This window comes from Odocoileus virginianus, chromosome 2, assembly GCF_023699985.2.
Source record: "Odocoileus virginianus isolate 20LAN1187 ecotype Illinois chromosome 2, Ovbor_1.2, whole genome shotgun sequence".
Taxonomy (NCBI): domain Eukaryota; kingdom Metazoa; phylum Chordata; class Mammalia; order Artiodactyla; family Cervidae; genus Odocoileus; species Odocoileus virginianus.
The window spans coordinates 13,469,938-13,486,399 of NC_069675.1; the positions used below are offsets into that span (position 1 = coordinate 13,469,938).

Here is a 16,462-nt window from a genome sequence, read left to right on the forward strand (position 1 = left end):
GGAGGAAACAGAACTGGACTCTGACTCCTCCCATTTGCCTCGTCCAGAGTGTAGCAGACATTTTAAAAAGTGTGTGTGTTGGTGTGGGGGTGGAGGGGATGTGGAAGCAGCTAATTCCAGTTAGGAGAAATGAGGACCACGTAGAAGAAAGCATTGCCTTAGAGCACTCTGTCTGCGCATCTCTCATCTCCCTTACCTCTGTCCTGAGTTGCTTGTCTGTGTTTCCAGGAGAGAAGGAGCCTGCCCCAGAGGAGCCCGGCTCCCCTGTGAAGTCTGCACCTGCTTCTCCAGCTCAGAGCCCAGCCAAGTCCGAGCCGAAGAGCCCTCTGGTCTCTCCCTCCAAATCTGTGGACGGTGAGTCGAGCTGAGCCGCTGGCAGGGAGGAGGCACCTCCACAGACCGAGAAAGGGGTCTGCAAGGGGTTGTGCACTGCAGCGCTCCCGCCTTGTCACACACGCTGCCCTCCTACCAGAAACTCCTTCCCCTCTGCTGTTCCTAGGGATCCTGAAATAGAGGTTACCAGTTTTAAGCTTGTTCCATTCACAAGCTGTGACAACACACCTTACGGGTATAGCCCGGTCTAAGCAATGCTGAGTACGTTAATGACTGGCCCATAGCCTCCTCGTCTCCAACTCAGGCCAGACTGGCTGATGCAGACTAGATGCAGCAGCCCAGTGCTTAGACCCTACTGTGCACAGGATTCACCTAGGCATCTGGTTTAAGTGAAGATTAAAATGTTAAAATTAAGATGCAGTAAGTCTGGGGTGGGACCTGAGGCCCTGCATGTCTAGCAAGCTCCCAGGTAAGGCTGATGATGTACCTGTCAACCTTTGACTGTGCGTTGGAATCACCTGGGGAGCTTCACAGTTCCTGACACCTGCCAGGGTCCTACCCCAGTGATTCTGAGTTCAGTGGTCTAGGAGTAGGGGCGGAGGAGTGCAGCCTGAAGTGTTAAGATCTCTCTCCAGGTGTGTCTAATACATAGCCCAGGCTGAAAACCACATCATTAGATTCTAGCTAGATATTAGATACTAAAACAGAGCTCTAGGTCCAACTTAACTGCTAACTAATAAGAACTCAACTGCTGATTTTAGAAGATCAGTATCCATGCCTCAGTTTCCTTGTCTGTCAAATGGGGCTACTAATATTGCTTTTTAAGTTTCTTTTATATATAATGGAAGGTATAGATGAAAACATACTTGGAAAGAGTAAAAGCATGATTTAAATATAAGATCCAATTGTGGTTATGATTAATTATATAGGTTTGGCAGATAATAATAATATAGTCCACACCTCCCAGATCATGAAAGTGTCTTTAATGAGCTTCTGGAATCACTGTGGGGAATGAATGCTCCTCCCCTGGGTTCCCCGAGGCCCTTACCAGGGAGGGCTGGACCCCATGCAGATGGTACCAGCTGGGTGGCCTGATGGAACCTTCCCCTTGCTGGGTAGAATGGCCAGACATGTGGATGCTGCTTGCATACTGCAATCCTGAGCTCCTTCTGTAAATGAGTTGTTGCCTTGACCACAGGCCTAGCACTGCCAGAGGAAACCCATCTGCTTGAGGCCAGAGCCTGAGTGGATGTCCCATGACTGTGTTCACTCTGTCTCATCACAGTGTTGTCAGCCTGTCTGCACAATGTTTTCCTTTCTCTTCCCATTTGTGCCTTCATCAAAGGAGTTTCCTCTGATTCTGAATACCTGTCTCTGTCAGAAGTATAGAGATGCTGTTTACTAACTTACTCCAACACTCACAATGTGGGGAGGGAGGACTTTTTCAAAGGAAATAGGTTTCTCCTCAATTTTTAATTTGCAGTTCACAACCTTGCCTTTGGGAGGTTTCCTAACTGTAAATGCCGTGACCAATTCCACATGTGCTGTGCATGGACTAGGCTCTTTCTAAAATAGATACACTCATGCACACTCTGGTATTCACATGGGGCACACCACCCACAAGCAATAAGCCCCCACAGGGAATGAACTGTGAGACCAGCTGCTGGCTGCTCCCCTCTGGCCTCAGGAGCACGTCTGGAGCCCATTCCTAATGCATGGGCCCATCTAAGGAGCCTATGATGTCTTTTAGGGCTGGAGGCCAGAGCCTGAATGACCTGGGGGCACAACTGCCTGATCTGGATGCAGAGAGCATCCAGTCTGACTGCTGTCTGCAGCATCCCTGCAGCCAACTGCAGGAAGGCGATGCCACTGAGAGAAGGCTTCCATTTCAGCTCTTGGGAGCCCCTTAGAGCAATCTCTACTGTCCAGTGGGACAGAGGGCAGGAAGAGGAGGATGTAAGGGATGGGATCACTGCTTTCCCACTGCCTGAATTCCTGCTTTTCTCTGACCCAAATCTGTGCTCCATGGAGAGGCACACCCCAGTTGAGTGATTAGAAAAGAGACTTTCTGAAATAGACAGAGTTGGGGAATGTGGACCTCTTTGGAGCTGACCTCATGTGATGAGGCCCAGTTGGAGCTGTCTAGGGTGGCTATTGTGAGGTAGGGCTGGTGGCTTGGCCATGCTACCTGATGGCTTGCCCAGCTCCTCAGGGTGACAGGGCTAACCCTCCAAGTAGCATCTGCACTTTCACGTGTAGCTTACCTGTTGGGTCAGGAATGGGTTTTTCTCCATCTGTCACCATACTCTCAAATCCTCTTGTGCTAAATCACCTCACCATCACTCTTCCTTTACTTCTACCTCCCAGCCTCTCTGAAAGAGGCTTTCAAGTCCTCCTCCCTCACCTCTGCCATCTCTGTCATCACCTTCTCTTTGACCAGCTCCTGACTGTCCCTGCCCCTGCCAACTCCATCCCCCCAGGAGCACTGGCTATCCCCACAAAGAAATAGCCCTGCATTTGACATTAGAAGTTCAGCTCTGTCACTGACTAATTTAGCCATCTCAAATAAGTTGCTTAAAAACACTAAAGAATGGGGAACTAACATGAATCCTTTCCTTTCTTAATTCACAGCATTGTTATCAGGATAAAAGGAGATTCTAAATATAAAAGGATCCTGTTCTGTGCTTTCATAAATGAGCTCTCACTGTTTTCTGTGTTCCCAGGGGTGTGAGAGATACTATACTGCTTGCTGTTTTAAGTCACTAAGTTTTGGGGTGGTTTGTTATGTAGCAGTAGATAATTATTAAATCATAGCACTTAATGAGAACCGGTTTATGGAAATTAGTTCTTCTGTGGGTTGACTAGGCTCAGTGGGTTGGTTCTTCTGCTCTACTGATGTCAGTTGGAGCTGCAGTCATCGGGGTGCCTGACTGAACTAGAATTTCCAAGATAGTGCACTCACCTGTCAGGTGCCTTGGCAGGAATAGCTGGAAGGCTGGGCTCAGCTGGGACAGTGGAATGGCTGGGCCTCTTTGTCTGTATGTCTCTGTCTCTCTCCATATGATTGTAAGTACTCTTCATGTGGCCTCTCCATCTATGTTCCCATCAAGGTTGTTGGACTTTATACGTGGTGCCTCAGGGCTCCCCAAACAGAAGCTAACAGAAGCTGCTAGGCCTTCTTAATTCTTCAGCCTGAGGCTGGTTAGTGGCACTTCCTTTAATGGCATTTCCTCTAGTGGCACTTCCTCTGCATTCTGTTGCTTCTTCCAAGTCACAGGGCCATCCCATACTCAGTGTGGGAGGGAGCCACACTCAAGTGTAAAATTAATATACTGGTAGTAGGTTTAGAAAAGGGCAAGACCGTTGTCAAATGTCAAGGGAGGCTTGAACCAGACCATGGGGAGATATATGCTTGGATTGGCAGACAAGAGTATAGTGAGTTTTCCAGGGAGTGGGCTTTTCTGGGAAGGGACACTGGAGGACTGAGAGACAAGTGTTTGGATGCTGAGGGAAAGTGAGAAATCCACTCTGAGAGGTAAGTACCCAAATAAGCTTGCCATCTCCCTCCCAAAGCACCTCTGTTCCTCCTCCAGCCTCTGCAAGCCTTTCAGCTCTTTCCAACCCATGAGGGTGTAGATATTGTCCCTGACTGCCAAGCCCAGTCTTTCTCTGAAAGAGAAAGGACACTCTCCCTACTCCCTTTCCTCTTCCTCCTGCTTTCTGACCACCATCCTTGGATAGACACCCCCATTTTTCAGCCTCTACTTCATTCCACCCACTCCCACATCTGTCTCCTAGTCCCAGAGCTCCAAGTGCCCCATCTAGGAGAGAAAGCCAGTGATTCTCCTTAGGGGATGTGAGAAGGTGAGTTTCCATTTGCTTCTAGCTGCTGGGGCTCTTCCCAACCTGGTCTTCAAATAGCTGAAGACCCATCAAGTTCTGATCTTACCTGTTTTGGGCTTTTAGCAGAGGAGGGATCTGGACTCTCAGAGCTGGTCCTTGATGCTTTTCTTACTGGGGCCCAATAAGTATTACTAGAGCCCTGTCCTGCTGCCCCTTTTCTTGGTCAGACACACCCTTCAGCGTTTTTGGTTTCCTCCAGGTGAGGGAGTGATGACCTTAATTTGCAACCTTACTTCTCCGAGGCCTGTCGCCTCCCAGCCCCACTTTGTGTGTTCTGCTGCTCCCTGAGCAGTGCATCATGAGAGAGCTCTGTATACTGCCAGCGTCTCTCAGCTTTGGTCTCAGCATCTCTCAGCACAGTCTCATTTTCTGGATGGGGAAGAAGAACCTGGGTGTGTGCTCCTAAAGCAAGACACAGCAGAGGCTGCAGCTGTGGATGAGGCTGCTGGGGTGGGCATGTGTGAACGGTGCTGTTGGAGTGGGGATGCCTGTTACCACCAGGGCAGGAAGTGGCACATGGACAGAAATGGGGAGCCCTCTAATCCACAGTTGTGTTCATGGGGCTAGAAAGCAGGTAACAAAGTCATCTGAGAGGGTGAGACTTGAGAAACACGACCTCATGGGTCGCCTAAGTGAGGGGCCATGAAAGGAACAAAAGTCCAGGAGATTGAGAGTGGGGACAGAGGGGTAGGTTCAGGAGGTAGAGGCCCGCACACAGGCTGCTCTTTGTTTACATGGTTGGCTCAGGCTGTCACAAGTAAGAAAGATGACAATGTGTGGTGCTGGCTTGGTTGGAATAAAACCATTCACATGTTCATTTGTTTGCTGATGCATTCAACCATTCATGGATTCCACAATCACTTTTTGAGTACCTCCTATGAGTTAGTTACATAGATAATTAAACAGTCTTGTCTAATTTATTCCAGTTTTGAGGGAGGGGATAGACATTAAAAAGAAGTGATTGTTTTATAGTTGCTGTGATGGAAATTTGTATAGTAGGGGCCAAAAGGAGTGACACATTCTACCTGGAAGCAGGAATGGGATCAGGAAAGAGTTTAAGGGGAGGGTAAGACTCAAGCTGATTCATTGTGTGGGTGAAGGTTGGGGACATGGAGAAGATAGAGAAGGGTGGTCCAGGCAGAGGGAAACAGGCTGTGATAGCAGAGAGGGGTCCAGGGACAGAGGGTTGATTAGGCCAAAAGCAGGTGAAGAGAGGAGAGGAGAGTGGTCAGGGGGAAGGTTGTGTCTGGACTGCTTTCCTGTGTTCAAGAGCATGGCCAGTGATGACCATGGGAATGCATGGTGGGAGAGCGGGCTGTAAGGACCATAGGAGTCAAGGGATTTAGAGGACTTGGTAGGTGGATGATGGCAGGATGTGGGCCAGACAGAAGGAAGATGGGAGGCAGGGCCAAGACCCTCAGTACTAAGAGAGGACAGTCCTCAGGAGTCATTGGAGAAGACTTTGGTTTGCCCAGAGAGTTAAACTAGCCCATTCTGCTGCTTTCTAACTGTTCCCAAATTTACCCGCCTCTTCCATGTAACCAGATATTTCTTCAGTCTTTATCCTGTCAAGAACCCTAGCCCTTTCCCAAGATGTCTGTTTTGTCCCACTCTGTAAATGACCTGCCCCGCCTTCCCTAGCTATCCCTTCTACTTATACACATGCACACTCACATGCACATTCACACAATAGTCATACACATTAACATGTACACATGTGTGTGTTCAACATGCACACTCACACTTGTGTGCAATCACACATGCACACTCACACATGTACACCAACACATGCATACCGTGTGCACACTCACATACATGTGCACACTCACACACTTAGATACACACGCTCACTCATATGTGCATACTCACAAGCACACATGTTCACTTTCACACATATACATGCACACTCGCACACACACAAGCACTCGTGTGCACTCACAGACACATGTGCAGACACATGCATAATGCACACATGCACTCTCACACACACTTGCACACTCACAGAAGTGCACTCACACATGTGAATACTAACACCCAGTCACAGTCACAAATGTGCACTCATGCACAGACTCACACACACAGGTGTGCACTCACACACATGCACGTGCACACTCACACAGATACACATATTCACTCAAACGTGCATACTTACATGCACACGTGCACATTTCACACATGTACACTCATGCACACACAAGCACTCATGTGCACTCACATACAGACACATGACACATGTGCAAACATGCATAATGCACACGCACACATGTGCACTCACACACACTTGCACACATACACGGGTGTGCACTCACACACATGACTCTCACACACAGATACACTCACACCTCTCAGTTTCACACAGTATAAAGAGCATTAAGCTGGGACAGCAGGAGGCTGAAGTCTGTCCCCTTTTACTACTTTACTCAATTTTCCCATTGGTAAAATGGGGAGGAGCTAGATGATCTTCACATTCCTTTCTACTTTTCCAAGTCTACAGTTATAGAATTTTCCTTCCTCCCTCCCTGTCTATGCATTTCAGAACTTGAGTGGGAAGCAGGGTGGGGTCAGAGTGGGAAGGAGGAGAAGGGGCGGTTGGAGGGTTCTGTTTCTGGCCTTGAACAGTCTGTAGGGTCTGGGCCACTCAGGGATTCCTCTCTGCCTGTCCTGCTCTGCCTACTGGGAAGATACTCTCCATTTTTTAAAGTTCCTCACTGGTGTGGGAAATGAAATGGATATGAAAACGTCATTTTCATATTTTTACTGGTGAAACTGAACCAGTTACAGTTCTTAGACACCTCCCCTGAGCTGTCCAGCCTCTCTGTTGCCCGTGTCTGTTTCCTCACTCTGTCCATACCAAGGAAAGCTCCCACCTGGGCCCTTGCTGGGTTGCTGCCACGTTTGGACATCATGACCCATTTACATTTGTAGACAAGAGCCCAGAGTCCCTAGCCTGCCAAGGGCCTGTTCTCTACTGTCTCGGAGAGAGCCCTGCCACTCCCTCCCCTGACGGACATCAGCCTGCCACTCCCATAGCTCTAGATTTCCCATATAGAATTGCCTGCAAATGGTTCTGTTAGCCCCAGACAGAAGCTCTTGTCTCAATGAAATCTAATGGGTCATGTGTTTGGATCTTTTTCTAGAAGAGGCTAAGCTGACGGAAACAAGCAAAGCCCCCACAGAACCGGAAGTGACGCAGCCGGAAGGAGTGGTGGTCAACGGGAGAGAGGAGGAGCAGACGGTGGAGGACTCCCTCAGCAAAGGCCTCAGCCAGATGACCACCAATGCTGACACGGATGTCGATACCTCCAAGGACAAAACCGAGTCTGTCACCAGCGGCCCCATGTCCCCAGAGGGCTCGCCTTCCAAGTCTCCCTCAAAGAAGAAGAAGAAATTCCGCACCCCATCCTTTCTGAAGAAGAGCAAAAAGAAGGAGAAAGTGGAGTCCTGATCCGCAGTCCCCTGGGGCTCCCATTTGTGTCTCCCCTACCCCTGCCCCGCCTTCTCCCATCTCTGACCCTGGAGGCGTGGGGCCGAGGAGGGATCGAATAGGCCCTGGATCACACTCCGATGGGAAACTTAGAGATTGTCCCCCCCACCCCACATTGTCCCTCTGCCCCACAGAAATCAGGTGACTTTCCCAAGGTCACTCAGCTAGTTCAAGGCAGAGCTCGCACTAGAATTCACGTCTTCTGGCTCGCGGTCCTGTGCTCCTTCCAGACACAACACTGCCTAGTTGTGGGCCACCCTCACAAGGATGCTGCCCCTGATCTGAGCCCAGGGCAAGGGGCCAAAGCCGGCCGCCAGCTCTCACCAACCAGGCCCCATTCAGACAGGCTGAGGCTTCCCAGAGCAAGGTCCTTGTTCTTGTGGGAACCCAGTCTCTTGCTGATGGAGCTATCACTATATTTAGAAATCTCTCTTCTCGTTCCTGTAGGGTAATGGCCCTGCTGCTCACAGTACCCAGACAAATGGACCTGTCCCCTCCTCCAGAAGTTAATCCCTGTTCCCAAGGGCTGATGGCTTAGCTTGTGCTTCCCCAACTACTAACCCTGAGCTTTCTTCATGGAACCTCTGGAATGATGGCCGTAACAGTTGTAAGAGTGGGCAGGCATGAGGGCAGCCAGGTCAACCACAAAACAGGGGATGGTTTGATCAATATAAGAAGCCAGGGACTTACCACATTTGAATTGTGCATCTCAGGCGCTTGAAAACTAAGACCAAATTTAGCTTAGAAAAAAACTCGTCTCATGCTCAGGGCTGAAATTTGGGGAAATTTTGATCTTCTGTTAGCTTTGGGTTGTACAAGGAGGATCAGGACAGTGTGGATATGTGACGCCTTTCCAGCATTCCTGACACTTGAGCAACACTGCTTGTCTGGTTTGCCTCTGGTCCAGCATTAGGGGTCCCCTGACTTTCCCTCAAACCTAGAAACCCTGGCTCATAGCCTGGAACTGGCATCTTACCCTTGGCCCCTTGACCTTTGCTCCTCTGGGTTATGGGTCCAGCAGAGGAGAATGAGGTGAGCTCTTCAGGATTAATCCTCTTGGATCAGCTTTCAGAGAAAGGCTTGGGTGTCCCTGGCCTTGTCACTGTCTGTCCATCCATCCTAGGACCTGTAAGAGCCACAGCTATTTTTGAAATGCCATCACTATCTTTCATACCTTTCGGTGGGACATTGATCTATGAGCATTGTTGGCTCCTAAAAAATAGACAATCCATTCTCTTTTAAGCACAGTGTCTTCAAAGAATATTTTCCCTTTCTGTCCTGAATATTGTCAAAGTATTTTTGAAAGTTCTTGATCATAGTTTTCCACTTTTGAGCACTTACTACACACACACACTCACACACATACACACACACTATGCAGGCTTCACATACACTATATCCTTTAACTCTTGAGACAGTACTGTGATGTGGGTCAGATTATTCCAATTTAATGGGTATGAAAACTGAGCCCCCCAAAAGATAATTGACTTGTTTCAGTGACTTGGCTAGAAAGATCCAGAGCCTGGATTGAATCCAGGTCTGTCAGAGTCAGAGCCTTTGCACTTAGCAGCTGTGATGATCAGAAAACTTTACTTCCCAAGAGTGGTTGTTTTAGTCCAGGACTGTTTCGTTTCTGCAACTGGTTCTCCACTGCATAAGTGAAGGTGGGAGACCACCCACCTTTTCTCCCATCAGTGCAAAGTAAGTTCCTGGTGACTGTCAGCTGTGGCTGGGCTAGTGTGGGCTTCTGACAAAGGAGAGGCCAGAGCCTTCTGGTTGGGGCCAGGAGTACCATCCATAGTTGGTAAGGATAGGGCAAAGAAATGAAACTGACACATCACTAAAGAAAGCCCGATACTGGGTGTCCCTAGAGCAGATTCCTAACTGCTGCCCAGACTCCTCTGTTTTACTTCTGAGTCAAATCTTGTGATGGACGACCCAGGTCAGAAACGTCTGTGATGTGGGAAATGCCTTTGAAAGCCAATCCTTTGATGCCTTCTTTTAAGGAAAACTATTTCACATCCATCCATTCATCCTGATATTTGTTAAGGATCCACTTAGCAGCAGGCACTATGCTGACATTAAAAGAAAACAATCGTTGTGACTAGAATAGTCAGTGGCAGGTGGTGGTAAGAGCAAGGTAGGATGGACACAGCCACTGGTGCAGCTTTCTGTGTTTGAGTGACTGTAGCTCAAAGAATCTTGACTGACTCTTTGCTTTCAACAAATTCTCTCCATTCTCTTTACAACAGGGAGGCCTCATTTAGATGAACGTGCCTTGCAGGAGTTTATGCCGTGGGGCCACCTCATATCCATCCATCTGTTCCTTCTTCATGTGTTCAAAAACCATGCATGAGCTTGGGTCATGGGCCAGGCCTGAGGACTGTCCCTGCCCAGAGGAGGTCTCCCAAGTCTAGGAGGCATGTTACAGAATAGGCAAGGGTGTGGAGGTGGCATAAGGAGGCATCAATTTACTATCTTCCAGGCCAGAGAAACCTTCCTGCAAGGAGTGATGCTTGAGTTAGGTTTTCAGAACAAAGAGAAATTTTCCAGGAGGACAAGAGGCTGAGCAGGACAATGGTGATAGTTGAAGTGCATGTGCAAAGGCCTGGAAGTTTGGAATGTCAGGTGTGTCCATGGAGTGATTCAATGTTGCTGGGACAGACAGTGTGAGGTGGGAGGTGGGCTTTAGTTCATGGGTGAGCAGGGTGTATTGTAAAGAAACTGGTAGAAGGTGTGAGGGAGCTAGACTTTCTCATGTACAGTGTCTGGAGCCGCTGAGGGCTGTGGTCAGGGTAGATCAAGAGCAGTTTGCATTTTAGAAAAATTCCTTTGGTGGCTGAGTGGAGAATGGAGTGGAGGGCGGGGTGGTGGTGCGGGGACAGTGCTGGAGGATTGGGAGGACTCCATGATGAGGAATTTCTGAAACATCAGTGTCGAAACAGGTGTGGTAAGCTGCCTTACACTGCCTTTATCTTTATAGCAAATAGTGAGCTTGCAGTGCAGAATTCATTCCCATGAAATTCTCTGGAGAAGGCGTCTGATGAGAACTTTACAGTGAGGAGAAGGGATAGTCAAAGAGCTAGTGCTCAGTGCAGTTTGGGGTTCTGTTTTGTCTCGGGCTAGAGTTGCTAGGAGAGCTGCGGTGTCCCGCAGTCCTTTTCTCCTCCCCTCGCGAGTGTAGGAAATGCTGGTGGGGCTCAGAGGCCGTGCTCTGAGTGCTACAGAAGCAGGCGTGGGGGCCAAACAAGACCACAGGCTCTTAGGGTGAGAAGAAGGGACGTGTTCTTTGGCTCTGAATAAAAGTTTGGCTGAATACTTTGACCGGTTTTCTGTCTGGAGAAAATGTACATATGGGAAGCTCAAAATTGTTAGGCCATAGGATAGTTTCCAGTAAAGTGTAGCTATACAATGGAAAAGGATGAGAAAGTGTAGACAAACAAGCTGCGGTCTGGAGGCTGAACTGGGGAGTGGAGTGGTTTCTGAGCCTGTTTCCTTGGGAAGACGGGCAGGTGTGGGAGTGAGGAGGCAGAGGGAGAGATGCTTGTGGAGACGCAAGCTTGGCCTCAGTGGCTCTCTGTGCATGGGCTGGCACCCAGCAGTGACGTGTGAGAGCATGCACAAACTTCCCTGAAACTTTACAAAAAGTGCTGCGAAGAGACCAGCACAGATCTGTGCTCCATAAGAGCCTCCAGACCTGACCCAAGTCACTGTCTGACTTCGGCCAGGTTATACAGATAAAAGTAACCTCCCTCTACGCTCCTGTAAAGAAGATGGTGTTCTTCTATAGAGAGATGAATTCTTTTTAAAGGACTTGGTGGGAGGGAGCTGGATAAGAAGCCTGGTCCAGTAGGAACCCCACTGGGGAGCATCACTCTTAGACCACTGATTTTCCATGGAGCCCAGCCTCTGCCCCCTGCCCAGTGGTATGTCGGTCACTCCTGAATGGGGCAAGACAGTCATGCATGTGGCTCGGGGCTGTCATCACAGAGGGCTCCTACCGTCAACATGGGGAGAAGGGCCATGGGGCCACTTCTCTGGTTGCTGTGGGTTTGAGAGAACCATTCACCCAACAGCACAGTTCACTTCTGAAAGCCTAGAAGATGGAAAAGAAGGGTGGATTTTTCCATGGAGGTAGGCAGAGGGGCGGATGGACACATAGCCCACCCTCAGCCTCTGTGCCATCTTTTGCATGAGGATACATTTTATGCTGTAGCTCCAGGCAGGAGTATGCAGTTTTTGTCTATTGAACAAATGAAAAAAGTTACTGCCTTCCCCCAGGATCCTCATGTGGGCCAGTGGCAACCCTCGAGGTGGCTGTACTTTGCAGTTGTCTCTCTGAACGCAGAAGAAGCAGGTCCTTTTACATCTTCTGTACCACATGAGCTCAAGCCTAAGATGATAACATTTAAAGAGTCTGAGAAGGAATGAAGGAGGGGACACATCTGTGCTCTCCACCTCCTCAGAAACGACAGGGATCCTCACAGTTGAAAACCTGGAGGGACGTTCTGTCACCACAGCTCCACATCTGTTCTGAGAGGGGTGCTTTAGAGTGTCAGAGGCCTGAGCTGACTCATGTGCTCGTTGGCTGTTTATCTGTGGGCAGGTCCACGGGTGCCACAATATGAAAAAATGTGCACAGTACACAGTAGGGTGATGAGCGCCAGACCTCCTGTCTAGGCATGGACGTGACCTCCTTTTTACCAGAACTGAGTGCACAGGTAGAGGCCTGTCACCCATGCACGCCGATCCCTCTTCAGCCTCGCACAGTGAGAAGCCACCTTACGCAGGACTCGGCATGAGGGTTCCAGGCGGGGTGTCCCTCTCGACCCGAGAAAGCACCTTGCGTTCTTTTCATATAGACAGGCTTCTCCTTTTGGGAATGATGAGGGAGAATCTTCGGTTAGGGTTTTCTTAGAAGTGTAGAAGTTGTGGTTCGTGTTGGTTTATACTTAGGTGGTATGAAGTTTTGCCAAATTGATATTTGGTGACCTTTGCCTTCAAGATTGCCCCCAGAGTTGAGTCATCACTATGAGACATTGGGGCCTGAAGACAGAGAAGGGGTGGTCGCCATTACTGACGTGAGGAGGGACTTGGGCGAGGCTGGCCTGGGGAAGTACCAGTGGCTGCCCCCGGATAGTCAGCCCCCGACATTTCTCACCCACTCTTCCCAAGCAGCAGTGATGGATAAACCCCCCTCACTCTTAGCAGTGTGAAGAAAATGAGGCCTTGAGGGGATTGGTAGGAGAAGAGCAAGAAAAGCCCTAATCTCTTTTCCCCAGAATCTTGTATAATTCTGAGACATGCAAAGGCCAGATCTTCTCTTTGAAAGTGAACCAGAAGGAGGAAGACAGGTGGACCAAGGACAGGGGCTGCATTAAGTACATCAAAGCCTTCATAAAATGGGAATAGATTTTGGGGACCCCAACCCCTACATTTCAACTCTACCCCATGCCTATCAGTCCTGCTTTGTGGGTGATTGATCTCCACAGGCTGCTCCACCTTGAAACTTCTGTAAACTATGCTACACCGCCGAGTCCCAGCCCTCTCCCAGTGCGGGGAGAAGGGGTGCAGAACTGGTCCTGAGCCTGGCTGGCCTGGCGGGGCACAGGGGCCCTGGCGGAGTGCAGTGTTCTCTAAAGCTGTGGATGGTCTCGGTGATACGTCTGTGTCTGACAATCGTCTTCCCCTTGTACATACCTGGTCTGTGTTTAGCTTTTCCTAGTATTGTGAGGTTTCAAATAGGGGTTCCATGTAAATACTCTTTCTGCTACTGAAATGCCAGCCCCCGGATTGTGCATCCTCCCCACAAAGGGTTTTGCCTTTATGCTAACACTTTTTGAGCCACTGGTGTGCAGATTGACTAGTTTCTTGGGCTTTTATTTTGCAATTTTTATATATATACACACACACATATATAATATAATATATATATATATATTTATGGGTTGGTTTTGTACAGTTTTCTGTTTGAATCTCTGAGCACCAAAGCTGCCCTTGGATTTTCAAGAGAACTTTCCAAAGCCACTTGCTGAGCCCCCTGCTGCTTTGGTGTTTGTGGTGCCAGGTGATATCTCTGCCCCTGGATTTCTGTATGTATGTGCTGTTTTCTCACCTGCAGATATTACCCTAGTAAATCTACCATGCTTGGCTTCCCAGTGTGTGACCCCTCTCTCTCGGCTACCCAGTTTTTCCAGCTCTGTGGGGCTCAGAAGCCAGAGGGGTGCTCCCTACGTGGAAACTTTTATCCCAGAGACCTCTTGCTTGGAAAGTTGGATATATTAAGTTCTGACTGGGGAGGGAGGTGATAAAATGCTACAGCCTTCTGAGAAGGGAAAGGCCGTGTGGATTTGTGAATGGCTCTGTGGAGGACAGTCCATTCAGATGGATTGGATGGGAGGGAGTTGCAGAAACAAACCTGTGGGTGGGCCCCACAGGGAAGCAGGGAACAAATTCACAGACTGGAACAGAAAGAGGTTCCAGAATCAGAGGACAGTGAGGGTTGGGGGGGGGGAGAGCTAATATGTCACCTTGAAGAGTGAAAGGGGAACAGAGATACTACGGGAGAAAGAAGAGGAGGGAAGAATTGTTTTGCCCCTCCCAGCTGATCTTTACTCAAATAAGAGGCCCGGTGTTTGTTGAAGGTCCACACACATCAGTCAGGCTCTGTTTAAGCAACTTATAGCACCTCATTTAATCCCCATAAACTAAGAGCACAATCCTATTAATATTACCCATTATACAGATGAGGAATCAGCCTCAGAAATTGTCTTGGGCCATGGGTAAATATGTAAAGCTCAAAAGCAAACCAAGTTCTTCTAGGTGACCCAAGTTCTTCCCCACTGCTCACTACCCAGTGTCCTGAGCAAAGAGACCCCCACAGAGACAGACTCAACCACCACTCCCAGGCCCACTGTTTCCACAATGCAGCCTCTTTTTGTATCCAGGTGCCCCAAAGTCCCCACGGGCTTCCCCCAGGAGCTGAGGCTCTCCCCCTGGCCCAAAGCCATGAGCGCCTCCTCCTCCTAAATTTCCACTGTGGTGGCTAAAGGCATCCAAACATGGCGGCAGAGTGCCCTCCACCAGCTAGAAACACTGAGGGCTTTCTTCAAATATCAACAACCTCAACCTCAGATATGCAGATGATACCACTCTGATGGTAGAAAGCGAAGAGGAACTAATGATGTGGGTGAAAAAGGAGAGTGAAAACGCTGACTTAAAACTCAATGTTCAAAAAGTTAAGATGGCATCCCGTTCCATCACTTCATAGCAAATAGATAGGGAAAAAGTGAAAGCGGTGACAGATTTTATTTCCCTGGGCTCCAAAATCACTGCGGATGGTGACTGCAACCATGAAATGAAAACATACTTGCTCCTTGGAAGGAAAGCTATGACAAACCTAGACAGCATATCAAAAAGCAGAGACATCACTTTGCCAACAAAGATGCATATAGTCAAAGCTATAGTTTTTCCAGTAGTCACGTATGGATGTGAGTTGGACCATAAGAAGGCTGAGGGTCAAAGAATTGACGCTTTCAAATTGTGGTGCTGCAGAAGACTCTTGAGAGTCCCTTGGACTGCAAGGAGATTGAACCAGTCAATCCTAAAGGAAATCAACCCTGAATATTGACTGGAAGGACTGATGCAGAAGTTCCAAGACTCTGGCCACCTGATGCTAAAAGCCAACTCTCTGGAAAAGGCCCTGATGCTGGGAAAGATTGAGGGCAAAAGAAGGGGGTGGCAGAGGATGAGATGGTTGCATGGCATCACCAACTCAATCAACATGAATTTCAGTGGACTCTGGGAGACAGCGGAAGACAGAGGAGCCTGTCATGCTGCAGTCCATGTGATTGGAAAGAGTCAGACATGACTTAGCAACTGAACAACAAGAAATAAAGTGCAAGAAGGAAGATTTAAGGTTAACCAACCATGTGTGAAAGGTGAGCCAGCCTGCTGAGGAGAGGGAAGGGACCCACAGTGGAAGCCAGATAACTGATAGCAGTGAGGGATGCCCAGGACACAGGAGGAGGAGATGTGGCCAGGGGCAGGGGATGGGGGACCAGGGACCTGGCCTCAAGGCAGAGAGCCAGGTCCAGGGTTCACACAGCTGGAACCCTATTTTCAAGGTCTCAGTAACAAGGGGAAGATGAGATGCCTCAGCACCAGGATCCTGACAAGGGTTAGAGTGTTGGGACCCCAGCTAGTGCTGGCCACCCTAATAAATATGAAAAAGGAAGTTTTCAGTCAAGTTATTGCATGGTCCACTGTGCCACACAGATAACTAGACCACGAATCTGACAAAATGTAACCTTTAGATGCAAAAATCTTTCCTTTTCTCTTCCTTTGGACCTTTGGACAGAGAGCCACGCACCTCTGATGGGACTGTCTTTAATCAGATAAAGATCTCACTCTTCCAGCAATAAACAGGGAGAATAACAGTGTGGTAGTGATTTAGCAATTCAAATGCGGGAACCAGTCTGAGAAGTGGGAAGATGTACTCCTCAGTGAAGCTGAATTACTACAAAAAGCAGGAAGAGGTTAAGAAAATCTTTATTAATATCCACTTATTAGAAAAGACCAGCCAGTCATGAAAAGGGAGCACTTTAAATCAAGAAAAATAAATTTTGATGATGAAAAACAATGTCATATTCTAAAATGAGGCATGGGCAGTCAAAGGTTGAATATCATCAACAAATGAGGAGAGCATAGTGTTCAGACAGGGAAGGATCCCAAGTCCAGCAT

The 16,462-nt window shown here is 48.7% G+C and overlaps 1 protein-coding gene across 2 annotated transcripts in view; it reads left to right on the forward strand.

Moving 5' to 3' along the window:
- The window catches only part of ADD2 (adducin 2), a 117,662-nt gene extending 103,790 nt beyond the window's left edge, over nt 1-13,872 (forward strand). For both annotated transcript variants that reach the window (XM_070476452.1, XM_070476445.1), the window contains 2 exons: nt 229-354; nt 7,374-13,872. In XM_070476452.1, the coding sequence (XP_070332553.1) occupies nt 229-354; nt 7,374-7,681 (434 nt within the window). In that variant the 3' untranslated portion in view covers nt 7,682-13,872. The remainder of the gene's footprint in view (nt 1-228; nt 355-7,373) is intronic.
- Nucleotides 13,873-16,462: the final 2,590 nt, after the last annotated feature.